The sequence below is a fragment of the Oryza glaberrima genome, chromosome 4 (assembly GCF_000147395.1).
Source record: "Oryza glaberrima chromosome 4, OglaRS2, whole genome shotgun sequence".
Taxonomy (NCBI): domain Eukaryota; kingdom Viridiplantae; phylum Streptophyta; class Magnoliopsida; order Poales; family Poaceae; genus Oryza; species Oryza glaberrima.
Genome location: NC_068329.1, coordinates 27,924,671 through 27,946,217, shown reverse-complemented (window position 1 = coordinate 27,946,217; position 21,547 = coordinate 27,924,671). Strand labels below are relative to the sequence as shown.

Below are 21,547 nucleotides of genomic sequence, written 5' to 3'. Positions count from 1 at the left end.
TGGCCTAAAATCGATAGCACTTGTGACGGCGAGTACAGCTTGACGGAAGCCAAAATTACCATAGGTGAGTGTACAATTACAGCATGATGACGAGCGAGAAGACAAAATTACGAAGCATTCAAAAATCCATCATTGCGGAACTTCAACTTTCGGAAGCAGATAACAGTGCCATTAAGCCACAAAGCACTATATTATGATAAGAATGATGATTACGTAAGTCGAGAGGTTCCAAAATTGCCAAATCTGTCGGGCAAATTTACCAATACGGTTCCAACTGCCAACAAAGTACATAACACGGCTAGAATGTAAAAGTCCGGAGGTAGCCAATTCAAGGCTCGCTAGAATCGCATATAGGGGAGGATGGAGATGGAGATTACTACAGTACTAGAACAAAATCGGCTCAAATTGTTCGTCTAGTCGTCATCACCGAATGTTGTCTTCTTTCCTGCAGATAAGAAAGCAAATAGTATTAATTATGACAGCTCCACTTATCCTACATCAAGTCCAAGCAGCAAGTAGAAAAGCTGGGTAAATAGCAATTTGGTGTATGGCAGCTTTACCTGCACTGGGTGTACCAGCACTCTGCTTGAACGGTGTACCCCGTCCACCACGGCCCCTGTCACCCCTACCAAAGCCTCTACCACGTCCACGGTCACCGCGCCCACGGCTACCATCACCACGTCCACCACGTCTTCCTCCTCTCCCACTGCTGTTAAAGTCTCTTCCACCGCTGAAGCCACCCTCTCTGTTGTTATCGGGCCTAGGCCTCGCTTCATCAACATACAAGCTGTATCCACCGAGGTCAGATCCATTCAGTTCGTATGCTTTCGACAAGGAACCGTTGTCCGCAAAATCCATGTACGCCATCCTGCATCAGGAAGCAAGCCACATGTCAGTGACGATAATAGATAGGGCTACACCAAGTGCAGGGGTCAAAAACGAAGAGAATACTGTGTTCCACAAAGGGCATTAACAAAGTGTGATGTGTTAAATAAACGTAACAGAGGCAACTGACCCTTTGCTTGCACCGGTTTCATAATCCTTTGGAATTGAAACCCGTGTAATCTCTCCACATGAGCCAAAATGTTCTTCAAGCGAATTCCGGATCTAGTAAAGAAAATAAGCAGATGAAACATATAGTGCATGTTCAGAAAAAGAAAAGTAGACAACACAATCAGTAAAAATTACTAATACAGCAACGTGAGGATAAAATGGAACTTACCTGGTGTATGTCAAGAGAAGTATCAAAGCCTTTAATAAATATAGTGTTTCCTGAGCTTTGAGCAGGCTTCTTGAAAGAACTATTGTCCCTCCTGAGCAATTATACAAAACTATCATGGCCCCATTTGCATTGCGAAAGACAAACAACGATCTTTTCCAAAGCATATTTGAATTCTTTTTTTCTTTTCTGATGCACACAACACAAGATAAGGAATTACCCGCTGCCAGGAGTATACGCGCCTCTCTCACGAGCCAGGTCAAGCCTGACCGGCCGTCCCATCAGGTCATGACCAGCAAGTTCAAGTGCCTGAAATAAAACAATTGATGGCTAATAAGTTTGATTGGCTAAACTTGGTGGCAATAAACTGCTTTCTTCATGTCCATGGAACCAATATAATATATACTGAATAAGTCACCAAAAAATATTGATGAGGATGTTGACCTTCTTAGCAGCTTCCGCTGTGGCAAATTCAACATGTCCAAAGCCCCTGAAGTTCCCATCTTCAAAGGTACTGAAACGAATATCAACAACTTCACCTGCCTCCTGGAAAAATTGCTTCCTACAGGAAGTGAACAATGAAATTAGCAGACATAGCTTTGAGACAGAAGGAATTATTAACACATTTCACAAACTTACACTTGTTCTTGCTCCACATTGTATGGTAAATTTCCAACAAAAAGAGTCTTTGACCCGGTAGCTTGATTTTGGTTGCTGGCAGGCGTTTTTGGCTGCAATTAATGAGGTTAAAACTGATTGTCCAACAAACATCAAACATAAAAGATAACATTGCAGAATAACAGTATCAAGAGTGGAAACATACTTCCTCTTGTCCCAGTTTTGTCGCAGACTTATTCGAACCAACAGACACAGCAGTTTCCTGAAGGATAAAGAAGCTTTTACTAACATAAAACTGCTATAGTTGAAGAACAATGTGATGTCCAAAGAAATCATATGCACGAATTCTACAATATACAGTACCTTCTTTTGGGGAGTTTTTGCTGGTTCATCACTTTCCATGTCACTATCTTCTTCAGAAGATTCATCGGAGCTGCTACTCTCTTGTGCAACTGGTGCTTGCTACAATTTCAGACAACAACAAGTTAACATAGAGTTAAAGAGTAACCACATACATAAATGAGAAAAACCTAGGCGTCTTAAGTCTGCAGACCACCTTCTTAGCTTGAGTTTGTTTTTGCTTAACATCCTCATCAGAGCTTTCATCAGAACTGTCATCTTCATCACTTTCGTCATCACTGCTGATTTCTTTCTTGGTAGCCTTAGGGGAAGGCTTGGTAGTACCAGAAGTTGTAGAATCCTGGAGTCCGAAGAGATAGCAAATGTAATCATGAATAAAAAAACATTAAAATGTGCAAAACAAAAAGAAAAATAAGTACCTTAATCTTCTTTTGCGGAGGTTCATCATCACTTTCCTCAGAACTCTCATCAGAACTATCTTCAGATTCATCCTTGGACTGCAAAGAGGTGTACCCCCAAGAGGCCAAGATTATCACAGGAAAAATAGCACGAGACAATTTTACTCGTACTTGGAAACAAACTTCAGAAAAAGAAAGCATACTTGTCCCTTCTTTGTGTCTTTTGTCAGTGGCCTTTTTGCAGGAATAGTAGGTTTTGCTGGCTGCAAGACATTGGGTAAGATTTTAATATTGCACAACAATTAGTAATCAAAAGTAACAAGTGCTGGCACACGTACTTCATCAGAATCAGACTCAGATTCAGAGTCACTGTCTGAGCTATCACTGGATTCTTCTTCCTTTTTAACAGCAGCAGCCTTGGCAGCAGGAATAATTGTTTTAGTAGTGTTATCCTGGAAATTCACAGGCAATGTAATTGCATACAAAAAAAAATATCTATGGATAACAAAGCCTCTGTCAACATCAGTATAACAGTATTAAGGTGCCCACCTCATCATCAGAGTCTGAATCACTTTCAGAATCAGAGCTTTCACTGGATTCTTCTTTTTTCTTGGCTACTGCTGGTGCTTTAGTCGGCACATCCTGTAGATATTGCTCTAGTCAGATCAAGAAACATAGTTTATGTAAACATCTTCTATCAACACTCCAAATATTAAGTCATAATATCAGGAGAAGGGAAGCAATAGCTGTGTGCCACCCGAGCACTTGGAATCTTACATAGCAGTGCAACACAAATTGTATGGTCGCTTACCTCATCTGATTCAGAATCAGAGTCACTATCAGAACTGTCAGACTCCTGGGTCTTCTTTTGTATAGCAGCAACTGAAGGTTTCTTCACTGGAGCAGCAGTTTTCTGAAATCAAGGATATGCAACAAGCTTGTTAGTGTAATGAGACAAAAAGATTTTCTCGAACAAGAACCAAGAAGAGAAACAGAAGAACAGTGTAGAAATTGCAACGCTTCAAGTCAACCAAACAGATGTGTTCAATTCAAAGATTTGGTAGAAATTCAAGCACATCGAACTGCCTTTTATACATACTGTCCTTCATATATTTAGCATAATAATGTATCATATGACCGATATAATTGATGATACGAAATTCACAAAATACTGAAACAGAACATATAACTTTATGAGCTCCGCTGAACTGTTGGTGTAAGATGTAAAGCTTCAGAACCAAGAGCATTAAAAATCAGGGGATATTAAATCTTACAATAATGCATATGCAGATGATATGCACATAGACAAAGAATAGATCAAACAAGAAATTAATATAGCTGGTAGTAATAAAATCTCAAATTTTACAAATCATATTCATGATAGCAAAATAGAGATGGTACAGCACAATAGGTTTGGCCAATGATGAATGAAGAGAAAGAAACAATGAATACTGTCCTTCCAAGTTAAAATGGGAAACAAATACTCACTTTATCATCCTCATCAGACTCCTCATCAGAGCTGCTATCAGAGCTGCTGCTGTCTGACTCAACCTTTTTTGATCCATTGGTAGCAAGTGCAACTGGCTTCTTCAAAGGGGCAGCAGGCTTTTTCACAGGTTCATCATCTGATGAACTCTCATCACTGCTATCATCACTGCTGCTACTGTTGGTAGAAAGTGCAGCCTTATTTGGATGAGCAACAGGTTTTTTCGCAGGCTCCTGGATTAGAAAAATAAAAAGTAAACCATAAGCTTCTTAGCAACGAAAGTAAACAAAACCCACTCGCAAAAAACAGATAAAAAAAGCATACATCATCTGAGGAGCTATCATCACTTGACTCCTCTTTAGCAGGTTGTGCAGCCATCTTCGGTTGGACAGTCTTCTTTGGTTGGGCCTTTACCTGCAAAGAATTTTGAAAATAATTAATAGGAAGAAAGTAGTGCAAAGAAAAAAAACCTCCATGTTCATTATAATTTGGAACACACGAAACTACACAAAATAAACAGTTAACGAAAGAAAACATGCATCTTCAATATGAAATGACCTATTTTCATATGAGACTGAGGCAAAAGAGGAAACCTCTACTGTTTAACCAATGTTCAAACTATTCAATCTCAGAGGTCAAAATTACAGCTTGACAGCATATAGATAATAATACAATTTCTGCTACTTCTACTGATTCATTAGTTCCTCCAAAAAATTCATTAGTTCCTCAAAGCAAACATTTGTAATAACACTTTAGCCCAAGGCATTCAAGAAGAAAGTCAAACGAGATAGTAAATAGTAAAATATAAAAGTTGTATAAATATAGGAGAAATACTGAGATATAGTGCAAGCTACTGAGATAAAACAGGTGGTCGGAGAAAATATCAGCCAATTTTAATCCTGAGCATTCAAGGTCACAAATACCATGAATCTTATAATAGTAAGCAAAGCAATCAATCATCTGATATACAATACCTATATTGAACTTTAAGACTCTAAACAGAAGTCAGATTAAGAGAATATCAGCAAGCTACATTGAGGAAGATTGAACTAGTTACCTCCTCTTCAGATTCTGAAGAATCCTCCTCAGAACTGCTGCTCTCAACCTTCTTCGGTGGGGGCTGCTTCTTCACTTTTTTGGCTTCCTCCTTTGAGGGCACAACCTTCTCAGGTACAGTCTTTTGTTTCTTGGCACTCACAGCTTTCTCAATCTCATCTTCTGCATTTCTCTTTCCTGCTTGTTATAAAAAATATTTTAGATAGAACTGAACAACTGCAATAAACAATAAGACATGAGAGGCAAGAGTATACAAATGTTACCCTTCTTCCCAGATTTCCCCTCTGAGACTGAGACAGAGGTAGGTGCAACTTCAACAGCAGATTTCTTGCTTGACTTGCCCATATTAAGTATTGCTTAATTAATTCTACAAAAGCAGATGATGCTGTTTAGCAAAACAAATCACAATAATATAATATATCATTAACACCACTATAACAATAAGAACACAAGTGGTAATGTAGGATTGAAGATCATAATTTAGATGAACCCTATTTGTTTTTAGAATAAGATTGATGCTGTAGTAATATTAGTTGCAAAGAGCAGGTTTAGACAAATAAGGATTAGTGTAACTAATTCGTTGGTAAATAAACGGGTTCCTCATGGCAAAGAAAAGACCAGACACCCAATCTTGGAAGGAACAAAAATTCAAGCTGTAGGCCAGATCAAAATCTGATCAAACAAAAAGACCCTCGTTGGAAAATCCAAAGCCTAGATTCTCAAGACCAACTACAGATTAACGCATCACAAATATACGAAGCATAAATGTATACCACCAGCAGTGCACCCCATCTTAACTATGGAAAAGTGAATCCAATGATGTAACATGGATGTGCCACATCTTTCAAATAATATTAACCATTGGATGCTAACAGTAAAACAGGATTTACCGTTGGATAGAGGTACATATAAGAAAGGAAGTGCTTGCAAATGTTCCTGAGGCCTCCAGAGCCAAGACAGGAGCAACGAGTGACGGGGAGATGATCATGAGCAACAGCAAGAGGCGTGAGGGTAGATGCCAGTTTAATCTTACAATTTGACCTTTCTATAAAATCATTTTGCACAAGCCCTTAATTTGACATCACTGTTGCAAAATGGTAAAACTTATTTATAAATGGATCTGTGGCTTATTTAGATATGGATGAGAGTTGAGAAATTGGTATTTTTAGAACTTGCATGGCTTATATTATAAGAACTTACATAAGTATAATAATTTGAAAAGGTTTTCGAATAAGTACTACAATAAAAAGGAAAATGTTGATAGCTTTACATGAAGTACAAGTGGAAAGGGGATAACAATGAGTTTACCATATGTAACGGCTCAAATATATATTTGAATTTTATATTGGTTTAAAAAGTCATGTAAACCACCCAATTGATACACTAGAACACCACCGTCACCCGTATTGTTAATATGTATATTTCTAAAGTTCAGATATGACGGTCATCCAACAGTAGAGATGGTGAGAAGGCACGGCTCAAGTTGCATTGAAAGAAGACGGTTATTTATACTCAAATTTTTACGCCAAAAACTACAAACTTCAACACTGTATAATACTATGGTTAGAGTCGAGCGAATGTGCGACTTGGTAAACTGGTAAAGATGAAAGATAGAGGCAGCTCGTGCTAAGTGTATATGCTACTACTCGAACAACAATCATCGTATGCAAATAAATAAAAAAGTTCCCTTCCAAAGCAATGAATAAACTGCTGGTAGTCTTGGACAAGCATATTCACATACCACCATGGATTCTACCAGCAGACCAACATAAGCAGGAAGCGGTCGGTTAAAACAAACCATCCCTTTGTTCAGGAAAACAAAATAGCTTTGAACTCCATCCACCAGCTAGAAATCAAGAACACCTACGCTCCGAGTTACATACCCAACAGGCTACCATCCGAAAACATTCCACTCCTTATTCCCATAAACCCTAAACCCTAGCCTTACCAACCCCCCCCCCCCCCCCCGGCGCAACCCCACACCAAAAATTCACCGAAGTAGAGTCACGCGGGAGTGAGGAGCGACTTACCCAAACGAGGAAGCGACACCGGCGAAGCCCCGCGAGGCCGGCGACCACTGCGGGCGGCGGCAAGCGACGGAGAGGCGAGGCGGACCTGGGGGCTCGAGGTGCGCGGGCGGGGAGGTAATGGGGGAGGCGAGACCGCACGGGCGATCCTTTTATATGGCGGCACCTGCTGCTAGGGTTGTCCCTGCCCGCCGCCAGGCCACGGGGCCACCAGTGTCTGTGGGCTGTAGCTTGGGCCGGGCCAGACCGGGCTGGACCTCCTCATGTAGGTTTCATCGGGGAATAAGTTCACTTTGAGTCCCTTAGTAAGTGAGTGGATATGATTTGTATCCCTAATCCACAATATCGGATATCCTGACTCCCGAACTATTGAAACTGGTGCAATTTGACTCGCTCGACGGTTTTAGAGAACGGTTTCACTGACGTGACGTTGTTGACCTGGTGTTCGTCTCATGTGGTGTTTGGCGTGGCGCTTATGTGACATTGGAATTTTTTAAAAAAATATGTGGGACTCATTTGTCATTCACACGAGAAAAAATTGTGGAACCCACTGACATATGGGCCCCATCTGCCATTCTTGTTGACAAATAAAACGGACGGTCAAGCGTTGGAGATGGAAATCTATAACCGCACTTAAAATGGGACGGAGGTAGTATTTTACAAATAGACTCTTGAAAAATTTATTAAAGAAACGAACCCTTCTCTCGGTGTCAGTGACCCCGACATTGAGGTTCATGTCACTGTCCTAATGATATTGGCACCGACACCCTCCCTTTCCGCAGAAGCTAAGTCACTACTGTTAAGAGAATCGGTGTTGAGGACCTATTTGTAAAAAAATAAAAAGGATTAAAATGTAAAAAAATCTTCAAATAGGTCGTTTATGCTAGTGTCTTTGGCGCCAATGACATTGGCTTAGTTTTACATCTGTGACTTAGGGGCTTTTTGGTTTGATACCAAAATATTATCATACCAATTTTTTGGTAGTTTAAATAGTAAATGTGATGATTTGGTTTGAAGCCAAATGTTTGGTAATGTCTATACTCAATTTGGCACAAATTTTGAATATTCTTCACCACAATTTAAAATTTGGCTCTCATTGGCATAAATTTAAAGACACTCATTTACAATTATACCCTACCAAGCTATTGATAGTGCCGAAACTTGTCTAGAGTTTAGCACTAACAACATATTGGTAGGGTACTAAACCAAATAAGCCCTTACTTTCTATAGGAGAATGAGGGTGAGATATTGAACCTCAGTGTTAACATAATAAGTTTATTTAAGAATTTAATTATAAAATAAGTTTTCAAAAAGGGCTCAAATGTAAAAAAAAATCCACAAGCGATCGATCAAACGGGTGACGTGACGTAGCGAGGAAGAATGGCTTCGTCGTCGTCGTCGTTCCCGCGCGCGGGCGGACATGTCGGGACCGCGGTTTGTGACTTTGTGAGGCGCCTCTCCGCAGTATAAAGCAAGGGCGACCTCCTCCCCCCCCCCCCCCCCCCCCCCCTCTCCCGTCTATTTTTTACCTCCACTTCTTCTGCTGGTTAAAGGCCCTTTTCTCCCTCCTCCCTCGCGTCGTCCCCGGCGGCCGGCCGGGCGTCATTCTCGTCTCTCGGCCACCATGACGACGATGGTGCGTGATCCTCTCGTCCTCTCACCGACTCGCTCTTCAAATTTCGTTTGCGTCGTAATCGGAGATCTTTTTTTCCATTTGCAGGACAAGGGCCGGGCGCTGCCCAAGTTTGGGGAGTGGGACGTGAAGAATCCGGCGTCGGCGGAGGGCTTCACGGTGATATTCCAGAAGGCTCGCGACGACAAGAAGACGACCGGCCCCGGGAACGCCAGGGTGGGGATACCGCCGGCCTTCCGGAGCACCGACGACGGCGGCTACAGACCCGAATTCAAGCCCGCCGAGAGCTACCAGCAACACACGCCGCCCAAGCGCGTCAAGGTACGCAGCGATCGACCACGTTGGGCTGCGTTTTGATCTTTTCTTGTTTGAAATGACTTTTGCTGGTTGGTTTCTTTGCAGAAGAAGTGGGCATTCTGCGCCGGGTGTTGATTTTCTGGCTTCTGCTGCTGTTTTTTCGGATGAGGCGGATCGCAATTATTCACAATTGCCGCACCAGAAGTATTCCTGATGGGAGCAAGAGCAAAATAGGAGAGGGGGGGGGGGGGGGGGTTTCTGTGATCGTGGTGTTCGATCTCTTCACGTTTATTTGACCATGTTTCATATGAATACATTGCTCATTTGTATCGAGAAGGGGGCAGAAACCAAACTGATTGCAGATTCCGTCTAGCCATTTCTTCACGTCGATATGTTAATGCCGAGAATCGAATTCGTACAAATTATCAAATCGATAACATGAAAAACACATGAAGTACATGGGAAAATAATATTGATGTTCTTAGTTGTTTACAAAATAAATCATGAATAATATGATAACATTCATCGGCTTGAATCCGAGTCAAAATTGTTGTGCTAACAGCACCAACTACAGAAACTAAAGCATCGAAACCACAGATCACCAATCAGTTACTAGTATTTACCACGGTGACACGAGCAGACTGCAGATCACACTACGCGTTTAAGAATGAGAGCTGGCTATTTTCAGCATTCCGCATTCGAATGTTGCCAGCATATTGGCGAAGATATGAAAACTTAAGCAGCTCCATGAGAGAATGCTGCATGGTCAGCAGTTGTATGATGCATGCAGGGGCAGAAGATCAATACATCAGCAGTTCTATTATACATGAATGAATGGTTTGACTAGTTCCCCATGCATCCTGCACATCCATAATCATCATTATGACATCCACCTTTTCCCACAAGTCTGTTTCTATTTCGCCTGATTTTTCATCAGCTTTCTGCTTTTTGTTCACCCATAGGGGGCTCCATAGGATTCCTATCATCAACAGGTTCAGGGTGCCTGGTTGTACTAATTTCCGTTGAACCTGGTAATAGTTCTCCTATTGTGCTCTCAGGTACCGAGGTTCCAGACAAAACTTCAATTTCCTTTTCAACTCTTAATTCAGTTGTGCCAGACATGACATCCTCAATTCCATCCATCTGATCCAAACTACCAACCTCGCCATTTGGAACTGCTGTGTCGTTCTCAGGTACGTCAGCAGGTTCTGCTTCTTCCTCCCTCCATTCCACAAATTCAGGTGGGCTTTCTTTTACATCTGGAGTTGGTGGTCTGATGTCATCTTCCAATTTATCAATGGAGACATTTGTCAAGCCTGTGTGACTAGATTCTTCATTCAAGTCGACTGCTAAAAGTGACTCTGAACCCTTTCTGCCATCTGTAACCTCAGTAAGAATGACTTCATCATTCTCATCATCAACATTTGGAGAAGATATCTCTGAATTTGGGGATGGGGAAGCTTCTGGGTTGACCTCGCCGTTCAGTGCTTTATCCTCATCAAATGCAAACCAATTGGAATTTGTAAACAAGGAGTTGCTGCAAGGCATATTATTCATCAGCCAATCCTTATTGCGAGCATTTAAATGAACTTACGAAAGAGCACATACAATACAAAGAGCATAGACTAGAAAATACCTGTCATGTTCATCACCAAGACGAAGAGAGGAAATAACCACTTCAGCAGATTCATCGTCAAAATATACGTCCTATGGAAGTAAGTAAAAATTAGAGCATGCACTCACATTGTATGAATCAGGAAATGCAATCTTGTCAACTTGATATATAGCATGTAAGGATGCCCAAACCTAAGCAAAAAAGGTGAACATACCTCATCATCTCGCTCATGTGGTACTTGATCCTGCATATATCACCCACCAAAGAGTAACTCGTCAAATATATATGCATGTGTAAATTTCTTTCATAGTTGCATCTAAAAGACAAACTAAAATACACTTCTTAGGTCCACAATTGGATAGTTAGAAAATTAGCCTCCCAAAAAAACATAAATCCAGCATTTCAGGTGGAATTCTTAGGACTCAGAATCTCTTGAGTGAATCTTCAATGTACACTAGTGGGCCCATATTAGAGAATACAACTTTGCAGATCAAACTAAAAACAATACAGAATCAATCCAAGACTAATAATGCAAACATACTCCCTCCATCCCAAAATAACTTCATTTTTAGTTTTGGGTGTGCAAAACAAGGTAGAGATAGAAAAGGTAGTATTGGTGGGTGGATGGTTAGGTAAGGAGTTGGTAAGGCTTATTGAAGAATAAAGCTCATCGATTTTTGAACCGAGGGTAGGTAAAACTGTAAGAGGATAGAAATGAAGTTATTTTGGGACTAATGGTAGAGACTAGAAGTGAAGTTTAACGGAGGGAGTAGTTATTAACTACTCCCTCCGTTTCGCAATGTAAGTCATTCTAGCATTTCCCACATTCATATTGATATTAATGAATCTAGACATATATATCTATTTAGATTCATTAACATCAATATGAATGTGGGAAATGCTAGAATGACTTACATTGTGAAACGGAGGAAGTATATCTTAATAGAATGAATTTTGTTCAACTGCTGACCTCATCAATATCTTCATAACTGTAAATACCATATTTAGATGCCTGACTCAAATTGCTAGCAAGCGCAGCAACATCGTAGTCCCTATCTCGAAAGTCTTCTTCATCACTGTCCCTACCTCGATCCTGCAGTGTTGTTGGCCGGCTATGACCAGATAAATGATACAGTATTTAGCAGATCCTTTTTCCCCAGAAGATGTCAAAGGCATGTAGAAAGCAAGCTAAGTTGTGCGCAGGATATGAAGTCTGGAGTAAACCCCAATAACTTATATGAACATGCATGACATATATTCTGATCCTAAATTATTAATGAATTGGCACTGGAAACATAACCTATCTGTTTCTCCATAATAATTACTCCCTCCGTTTCATATTATAAGACTTTCTAGCATTGCCCACATTCATGAATGTGGGCAATGCTAGAAAGTCTTATAATATGAAACGGAGGAAGTAATGAGTAAAACTGCCACATTCAGCTTGAACTTACCATCTGATGAACTATTATACTGTGCAAATTCATCACAAAAACAGTCATCTGTCCATTTGTAAAACTAAAATTTTCAGGGGTTGACCATAGTATATACATGGAGCTAAAATAGACAAAGTTGGAGCTCAAGCTCAATGGAAATTAAATCATCTCTCTTCTAATGGCATATGGTGGTAATAGACTAATAGTTGTTTGTGCTACTATCAAAATGAATTACCTAATTATTCCAAAATAAAACATTATTGACCATATCTTCTCTGAGAAAATGGAGTGGCAACTGCCAAGAAATCTATCAATGCCTAATACACTCTTAGAGATCAGGGCAGCACTGACACAGTGGACCACACGTGCAGCCATATTCTTAGAATTATGTGGTTTTTATCTTTTACCTTCAGCACAGCACAGTCAAAGTGGTTCGTAAGGAGACAACAGGCAGAAATAAAGAAGAATTCAAACAGAAAAAATATGGTATTATTCGTTGAAAATTATACATACAGATTGCAAATGATTAACATAGAAGAATTAAACATGGTACTTACCCACAAGCCCACTGGTAAACATTTTCTACTGCGTTACGCCTAGTTAGGGTTCCAGCATGCCACTCAGCCCACCCAGAATTTTGCTGAAAGAACCAAATCAAGTGAGTCAAACAAAGAATGCTGCCACTAGAATTTTCAAAAGCATATCACACAATCAAATTTGCAAGAATGAGCTTGTATAGAAAAACAAACCAATAAATATTTAAGAAGCTACGAGGCCCGTAATAAACATAATGATTGTTGTATTGGATATTTCACGTAATCATTATGTTCAACAGACAGTGTGGTTAAGACATGTCACCTTGGATCATGTTTAACTTTAATTTCCTGTATTATAAGGGAAGTATCATTCAGAACACTAATGGGTTAACCCAAGTTTAATGCAAACCGTCAGATATTCTGTATGCAAGAACCATTCATGTCGACCACTTGTCTAGGGATCCATCAGATAATTAGCAAGGGACCATTAATAAAACCACTAACATGTCGGGGATGTAAACAATACGAAGGTTTCCCTATGCATAATCGAATACAGACCTGCAAATGTGATTGAATTATGCTGTTGGTCTTAGCCAGCTGAATGAGTTTGTTAGATATGCGTGTCATATGACCAACAAGTCCGATCCTTGGTGTAAATCTCCCCTCCAAAGGAACCGTGTGCTGAAAGGGGAATTGCAAGTAAATATAATTGTTTAATAACTAAAGAGTGGGATATTAATTTAGTACCTTAGTTAAATCTATTGATAGAGCAGAGTTCTTCTCAGCTTCCAAAATTCTTGTAACAAGCTTACACTCATCAAGAACATGACAGATCAGCTGATCCTGCTTACTATCTAAACAAGAACTGATGATGCTCTCCACATGGTGGTGCAAAAAGTTGTTAAAAGGGTACCTAATGATTAATTATATGTCAGCTCCTTGACAAACTTATGAGAAACAACATTGCAATTTAACTTACTGAAAAAATAGATCTATGACACGCTTGATTGCTCCTAGATGGATCAATCGAATTTCAGCAGCTTCACTTCCAATTGAGAGCAGGACGGAGATGAACTCTACAATCTGAAAAAAAAAATAAACATCAAGAATAACAATGAAAAATGTAAAGCAATTACCTAAACAACAGAAATCAAAGGTCAAATAGACATCTGGCACCAATGGTATGGATAAGTATATTTATATTCAAGGTCTTCGCAGACAAAAAAGTGTATAATTGTGCAACAGCGATGTAAAATGCTGGCAAACACAAATAGACACAAATCGCTGTTATGCCATGTAATCTATGCACTTTGTGGCTCGACAGACCTGCATATAATTAAGCACTCATACCTTCAAGCGGTGCTTTCCTAGAGGAGGTTGTAAGACTCCATATGTCGTTGGCAGAACATTTTCAGCAGATGAAACATCCAGCAGCTTCAACAAATCACCTTAAACATCATTGGTAGAAATTAAGATCTTTCAGTGCATTAGCCTTGGAGGTTGGAGTATACATCTTTATGTGTTACTTGCACTTTATAATCATAAGAACTAAAAGAAATAGTTGAATGTAGGATGCTTAAATGATAGTAGAAGAATGTATACATGTTACTCAAAAGAGGTATTCAGAAGTTTTATATGTGTCTTATCATTGGCTACACCATTTTATGAAGATACAAAGCTTTCCTGAATAATACTCAGGTAAAGGTTCTGAATTAATAAAAGCAATCCACAACAAGAGCTGGACTTAATTGTGGACAGCAAATAATGTAAAATGACAATAAAGGATGTATATTTTAAAGGACCATAGCCACAGTGACTCACCAAACGAAAAGATATATGGACATAACAGCTTAAGGAACCACTAACCTAGGCTATCCAGCATGCCACCAACTGTCTCTGGACTTGCAGTGACCAATGTTGCATGGCTTAGTTGACTACGGAAAACTTGGTAAGAAGCTAATACAAGTCTCTTAGGATCCAACAAAGATATGCACACTGACAATGAGTGGACCAACACCGATTTAGGCCTTGAATCTTCAAAAGCATGGTGAAATAGTCTCGCCACAAAACTGCAACCATGAAGTAAAAAGAATACACAGAATTGTTTTGAATATCAAATTGCTATCACAAAGCCCAGAGACTTTACACATCTTAAAAATTTCAGCAATATGGGCAGATGGAAAAGCACCTTGCACTGGATATTTTTGTAGCAAGCGCTGGTGGGGCATATCTAGTTATCGCACAAAGGATTTCAGCAGCGTTTGCATGAACCTCAGGAGAATCCTTCAACAGAAGTTATAAAGAGTATGTTAATAAAAAAAAGCATTACCCACAAATTTCTATTATATATTAACAGCATATAAATAGCCAACACTTCCTGCATTTGAATATGATAAAAATTGTGCCATCTTCAAAAGAATGGAATGTAACCAGTTAGTACTTGAGGACAGTACTTGATCATTTAAATTCCAAGGGAAGTTTTAACTTATTTTTCCGTTCAAACTGGAAGCATGCATGCTGACCAGAAATTAACGAAGTAACAAGCAGCGGTCCTATTGTTAAAATAGTTTGGAGCAACAATAAACAAGACAAGCAGAAGATTGACAAAGTGAGACGAGATGCTAAAAGTAATCTTTAGTTCTTACAGATGAACTGAACTTGTCAACAATCATCTCAAGGACCTTTATGTCATCCAACCATTGCATTGAGTCAACATAACCAGAATACATAGTTTCATCAGCACCGATCAAGCGGATCAACACCTGCATTACAAACCAACAAGCTATCAAACTGTTTAAGCCGATTAATCAGTGATGTTATTTGTTACCATGACTTTCCAAAGCTACAGATGATTTTTTTTTTTTTTGCATTTAAATTTGTCTTTAGAAAGCTAACCTCCATTATAGAAGTTATACCAATAAGGTCAACAAGTTGGCTAACTATTTCAGGATGGCCCTGCAGCAGGAATAAGCAACACATAAAAATCAAATCCGTAAGTAATATTTATGCACAGAACACCAATGTATGGATTCACCTCTCCACAGTACAACCTTTAAACATAATATGAATGGTTACAAGAGATGTGGAAAAATGAGTTTCAGATGTTCAACATGTGTAAAGCTAAGACAAATGAGAAACTCAACTACAAGTGCATGTTCACTGTCACAGGTTTTTAATTCTACTCTATGACCAACTGTCATTTTGATGATTCCAACTTTAATACTCTACACCTATTTGTGTTGCAGCCCCAGATGTAGATTTGATATCTTAACACCCGTGCACAACATCAAACAATAGGTGGATGTGGATCTTATAGAAAGAACGTAAATAATGGGCTAATGGCAACGAAACAATCACAGCATGAGAAGTTTTGGCAAAGACCAACTGCAAATTCTTTCAGCACAGCCTTGGAGATACAAGGCATTGTTGCTCTACCACACGCCCACGTCCTTCTTAGACCTTTTGAACAATATCCTTGCTCGTTAGAAGAATCTAATGCTAAACATATATCACACCTTTAATCCACTCATGTGCCAAATTGCTCATCCTTGCTTTAAGATGAGTTTCCATGTCTACGCTTCAGTGGATTCTTTGCGTCAATATAGTTGCATCCCCTATGTAGCCTCACAACTATCCTCCAAACCCTATACTGAAAATGAATTACTCTAGATTATTTATAGCACGTCACTAAGTCCTAAAACAATTTATATCCTAAATGGATTAGATTCACCTCTCCCAAAAGTGACATCAGCTGAACAAACATTGCTTCACAAAATGGCGTTAGCTGTAATAGCTGTTGCACAAATTGCTTACTACAGAAACCACTGTTTCACAGTAAATACAAATGCATAAGAAAGACAGATGAAGGCAAGGCTAACTTGGGAGAACAGTGAGCGAACAAAAGAGCAAAGGAAGAGCTGACAACTGACAGCAGAACTACACAAACCTGCACATAATTGACGAATGGGAGAGTCTTCCTCAGCATCAAGCAAATCACGACCTGCAAAAGGTAGCAGTATATAATGACCATTTAATCAGCCAGGCTGAGACCAAAAATTTGCAGACGTGAATGGTTGCATAAAAGTACCTTACAAAAGTAACCAGCCAACAGTGTCCCATGAGGTCGGTCAGGTTTTAAGTAGGAGAAAAGCAAGTCCATGAGCTGCACAGATAGCATGGCTTCATTAGTCATACAAGATAATTGTACACCATGATAGGAGAATAATATTGTATCAAGCTAACATAAGAAAACTAAAATGAAACATACATCTTCATTCTCCACTAATGTCTTCATTATGACATCCACTTCACATGTAAATATTTCACAAGCTACAAAAGGAAATCTGCACACAAAAATTCGTGAGAATTCCACATGTGGGGATTGCATTAAGTGTTTTTTTATTCAACCATAAGCCATGTATACCGAAATATCCTCTTCTTTTCAGCATCTTCAGGTGCCTCTTCGACAATGTAGTGGAGTAATTGCTCCACTTGAACTTTGTCCCGCAGACTGCAATGACCAGAATAAATGAATAGCACATTATCAAATCATCTTCCGGTGCCATATAATTAAAGGATATTAAATTTATGTGTGGTTCAACTAGCAAAGCTATATTGTGGATGTGCGCCCATTCCTCTTGTATGTACACTTGGCCACACATTCATAACCTCTCCTTTATTCACAAGTCGTACACCAGATTAAAAAGAATTGCGGTAAGAAAAATGTAAAGAAAATGTGATAATAAACATGCCAGGAAACATTCATGTGGCTGGTTGAAATAAGGTTCGATGACTTATCATACAGTACTCCACTTTAACCCAAGCTTAGTGAGGATCTCCCTCCTATATACTTACCTGTAATATGCTACTATCTTAGGCATGAACAGCATTCACAGAGCAGACATTTGGTAGTACATATAGATAACATAGATAGTCACACATATCCATTTGGTGAACAATATCAGCATACGCTCTAAGATCAATCACAACTCAAGGAAGGAAAAAAAATGCAACGGAAAAACTGTGTCCCAGAATAGAAATTGTACAAGAAAACAACTACAGAGAAACAGTACTCTAAAAGAGAAATAGTACAAATTGATTAGGCGGGTGTTTAGTGCTTTGCACTCCTGGATTATTTCATCCTCATCAAGAAGGTCCTCCAACTTGAAATTTTCCTTGTCTAAAATAGTATCCACCTGAAAGAAATAGCAAGATGACCACTGAATCAAACAAGTATACCTTACACAACACATGGTCACTAAAAGTGTAAGCACTCACCGGTGATGCAGCAGAGATTCCAGGTACGTGCCAAAACATTTTGCACAGTAACAACTATCACTGTCCAGTGCTCTTAACACCTCACAAACCAAGTGGATTTAGAGCTCAAACTTCCATATTCTGAGAAGATTCATCATTTATGTTCAGACTTCAGACTAGACCCTGCAATAGCTGATTGTGAGAAAAAACAGAACCACATTTTAAATTGATGAAGAAAATACAGCTATGATCAATCATAATGAACTACACGCTGTTGTCCATTATAAGCATTAGCACTATAGTGAAGTTATAGAAACTATACGCCTATCTTTTGGTATATAGACCTGAAGAGAAACAAGATTGCTGCATGTTAATCATATCAACCCTTTCTAGCTTCCACACGCATGTCTCTCTTCCATAAGATAACAATGCGATTACACTACAAGAGCTAACAAAACAAACGGAAAACCTTCAGAAATTCAAACAAGAACCAAAGTTGAAAACACACCCCCAAATCCTACCCCAAATCAAATTCCTTGAACAGAGTCCATCCTGTACAACCCAATTTCACAACCACCACGTTTTCAGCATAACAACAATAAACACAAATCCCACCATATACTCACCCGAGAAGTCGTGGTAACCAGCATGTACATTAGTAAGCATCACCCGAATATGTCAGTTCCGAATTCCTAGATTACTGCGTCGAGAGACACAAATGAAGCAGGAAAAGAACTGTACGGTGGAACACATCAAGCCAACACCATCTCCCAAAACCACCCAACTACTCCTCCTCAACGCGAAAAGGCAAAAGGCAACATACTACGTAATCCGGAACCGATCGCATTAACTACGGAAAACAATAGCAAAAGCACATCGGCGCAAATATATATATTGATACACCCATCCCGACTCCTCACTCCTCAGTCCCCCACCTCCAAAAGCTTAAATACGCCAAAGCAATCCTACGAGCTTCCAGCACCGCAAGCACCAATCTCCCAAAGCGAAACAGCTAAAGCGATAACTGACACAACAGCATCACAGCCGCCCCCACCCACCCAAGCACACAAATAAAATAAAAATAAAAATAAAAATAGTAAGTGCACAAACACAAACAGTGTCATTTCGCCATTATAGCTTCCAGTTACGCACACCTGCTCCTCCTTCCTACGACGCATCGAAATCAAGCGCTCGGCTAAACTACACCAAGCACAAAGTGGAACGGGTGATCCAACAGCAAGCAGTCGCCGCGGCGGTTTGATAGCTCGAGTAAGGAGCGCGATTCCTCACCAGTAGCCAACGGCGAAGCCCCAAGTCGTTCGCAGCGGCGGCGGCGGAGTGAGTGTATAGCTGGCGCTCACGCGAACGCGATCCGAAGAGAAGCTTTTGAAGACCCCTCGCGCGCGCGCGCTCGTCGACCTGGATCCGGTTGGCCCGGGGGAGCAAATCCGCACAACCCTAGAATTTCACCAATCGCGAGATGAGATGAGGAGGAGGAGGGCGAGAGCGAGACGAGGGAGGGAGGAAGGCGAGGGCAAAGGCAAAGGCTCTCGCTCGATCGCGAGACGGCGAGAGGAGAGAGAGAGAAAGGGACTTTGGGGAGAATAATCTATTGCAGCATTGCTTCGTCTCGATGCGGCATGGGGAGCTGGACTGGTGGAGTCCTCCGTCCACAGGTGCCGGTATATACGGCCGTCTCACTGCCCTGAGGGGTCCACACCGTGTGGGCCCCACCTGCCAGCGACAACGTTTTGAATTTCTCGGTGGCGCTGGCTTTTTTCTGAGCGGAGGGGGGCTGTGCTACGGTCACTCCTAGGTGCGCCTTTCTCGGTCGTTTAAAATACCACTGTTTCACTTCCATGTGGGCCCAGAGGATGCGTGGGGCCCATCCCACAGTGGAACATCGAAGAGAGAGTCGTTGTCTGTGCGTTTACTTTTTGAAAGATCCACCTCGTGGAGTCGTGGGGGCGGCTGGCTGAGCGGAGCTTAACTCGGTCGCTGCTTGTGGGTCCACGTGCACGTGGGGCCCAGGTGTCAGTGAAACTGCAGCGCCGCGCTGGCACTGGGAGATTCGATCCAGGAGGATTTGCTGCTGCTACAGGCACGCGTCCCGTTTGGCGTACGCAGGGATCTCAAGGCGCTGCCAGCCTGGGGCCATCAATTTTAGGGACCCAACGGTAGGCGTACTCGTACTGTACGTGCCCTCGACTGTGAACATCCAACAGGGAGATGAGTGTGACTGTGTATTTGCACAAATTGCAGTTGATGAATTTCGTTGCCCTCTTTATATAGTCATCTATTTTTCAAGTCAGGTCTTGTCTTTTCGTGAAAATTTCAAAAAGTCGAATTGATGTACTCCCTCCGTCCCATTTCAAGTGTCGTCGTGGATTTCTGTGAATAACGTTTGACCGTCCATTTTATTTAAAAAATTTTTATAGCTAGTATTTTATTATTATTAAAAATAAAACATAAATATTTTTTTATGCGTGACTTAATTTTTAATTTTTTTTATAAATTTTTTAAATAAAGCGGACAGTTAAACATTAGACACGGAGACCCACATTTCCACCTAAAATGAGACGGAAGGAGTAGGAGCACGACGATAGCCATGATCATTGGTTATTTTGTCTTTCCGCGTCATCATGTTCATTTGTTAGCTAGGAATATGTTACATATCGAAAACTAATCGCTTGTATATCAATAAAAAAAAATGCCTCCACTGGATTTTAATAGATAATGTCCATATTTTTTCTCATTTTTCTTATTTAATATTTAATATTTTTATGCAATCTGTGATCAATTCGGTCAATGTTATTAAGTGTTATGCACTACCAACTTTTACTCCCTTATTTTTCACGCCACACGCTTCCTAGATTATTAAATAATATTTTGTAAAAAATATTTTAAAACATATTAATTTATTTTTAAAAAGCTAATACTTAATTAGTCATGCGCTAATCCATCACTCTGTTTTTCGTAAAGAAAAAAAGTGCCCAATCGCTACTATCAAACACACCCTAAGTGCGTGTTCGCTGCTGTCGGTTGGGAACTATCTCCCTCCGCATGAAAAAGGGGATGGCTCATGAGAGTATGGTTGATCAAATATTAAGCTTTAAAAATTGAAATATAAATTAATATGTTTTTTTTGCAACAACTTGCCTATATTTTATTTTTTAAAAAAATATTGTTTAGTAGTTTAGGAAGTATGAACGTGGAGGTTGGGAACATGTATAAGAACTCAGCCTAAATACGCTTATAAACGAAGATAGCCTATATATACCATCTGTAGCGGCAAAATACAAGTTCATGACCTTAGCGAAGTGATTAAAGTACGCTTTCAATGGTGTGAACTGTGAAATACTACTGTAAAAGAAACTAATTTTAGCTACAAATCTAAACACGTACTTACTCAGATTCTTCTTCTTCATCATTATTATTAGTAAATTTCATAAAACTACGTATGCTTTGGTTAAATTTACAATCTAAAAATATACCAGTTCAGTTTTAAAATATATTTATAAGGACAGGGTATACGTGTGCTCATTTGGATTAGGATAAGTATGTATGTGTATATAAGCTGAATTGTGTTTTAAAAAAATATTGTTATAAA

The 21,547-nt window shown here is 40.0% G+C and overlaps 3 protein-coding genes across 4 annotated transcripts; 1 reads left to right on the top strand and 2 right to left on the bottom strand.

Annotated features, from left to right (window-relative positions):
* Nucleotides 1-166: 166 nt before the first annotated feature.
* Nucleotides 167-7,283, bottom strand: LOC127771321 (nucleolin 2). 2 transcript variants are annotated; one of them, XM_052297209.1, is made up of 20 exons: nucleotides 7,168-7,283; nucleotides 5,401-5,504; nucleotides 5,139-5,314; nucleotides 4,406-4,495; nucleotides 4,084-4,314; nucleotides 3,407-3,508; nucleotides 3,145-3,237; nucleotides 2,934-3,047; nucleotides 2,799-2,858; nucleotides 2,617-2,694; nucleotides 2,394-2,537; nucleotides 2,201-2,299; nucleotides 2,043-2,099; nucleotides 1,859-1,950; nucleotides 1,664-1,781; nucleotides 1,440-1,528; nucleotides 1,223-1,313; nucleotides 1,016-1,107; nucleotides 561-868; nucleotides 167-445 (listed from the first exon to the last, which is right to left on the bottom strand). In XM_052297209.1, exons 2-20 carry the CDS (start codon nucleotides 5,480-5,482, stop codon nucleotides 414-416), a joined length of 2,148 nt encoding a protein of 715 aa, XP_052153169.1. In that variant the 5' UTR covers nucleotides 5,483-5,504; nucleotides 7,168-7,283; the 3' UTR covers nucleotides 167-413. The 2 variants fall into 2 exon arrangements, with proteins under 2 accessions (XP_052153169.1, XP_052153170.1); XM_052297210.1 differs by having other exon boundaries at nucleotides 2,934-3,011.
* Nucleotides 7,284-8,666: 1,383 nt separating this feature from the next.
* Nucleotides 8,667-9,466, top strand: LOC127770412 (protein NOI4-like). The gene is made up of 3 exons (XM_052296123.1): nucleotides 8,667-8,800; nucleotides 8,885-9,118; nucleotides 9,200-9,466. Exons 1-3 carry the CDS (start codon nucleotides 8,789-8,791, stop codon nucleotides 9,227-9,229), a joined length of 276 nt encoding a protein of 91 aa, XP_052152083.1. The 5' UTR covers nucleotides 8,667-8,788; the 3' UTR covers nucleotides 9,230-9,466.
* Nucleotides 9,467-9,543: 77 nt separating this feature from the next.
* LOC127770411 (uncharacterized) lies at nucleotides 9,544-19,575 on the bottom strand. The gene is made up of 20 exons (XM_052296122.1): nucleotides 19,228-19,575; nucleotides 17,959-18,120; nucleotides 17,773-17,876; nucleotides 17,105-17,191; nucleotides 16,949-17,024; nucleotides 16,769-16,843; nucleotides 16,628-16,681; nucleotides 15,577-15,636; nucleotides 15,327-15,443; nucleotides 14,870-14,964; nucleotides 14,548-14,750; nucleotides 14,032-14,129; nucleotides 13,661-13,764; nucleotides 13,429-13,594; nucleotides 13,240-13,362; nucleotides 12,703-12,785; nucleotides 11,680-11,821; nucleotides 10,924-10,953; nucleotides 10,731-10,801; nucleotides 9,544-10,631 (listed from the first exon to the last, which is right to left on the bottom strand). Exons 2-20 carry the CDS (start codon nucleotides 17,995-17,997, stop codon nucleotides 10,028-10,030), a joined length of 2,331 nt encoding a protein of 776 aa, XP_052152082.1. The 5' UTR covers nucleotides 17,998-18,120; nucleotides 19,228-19,575; the 3' UTR covers nucleotides 9,544-10,027.
* Nucleotides 19,576-21,547: the final 1,972 nt, after the last annotated feature.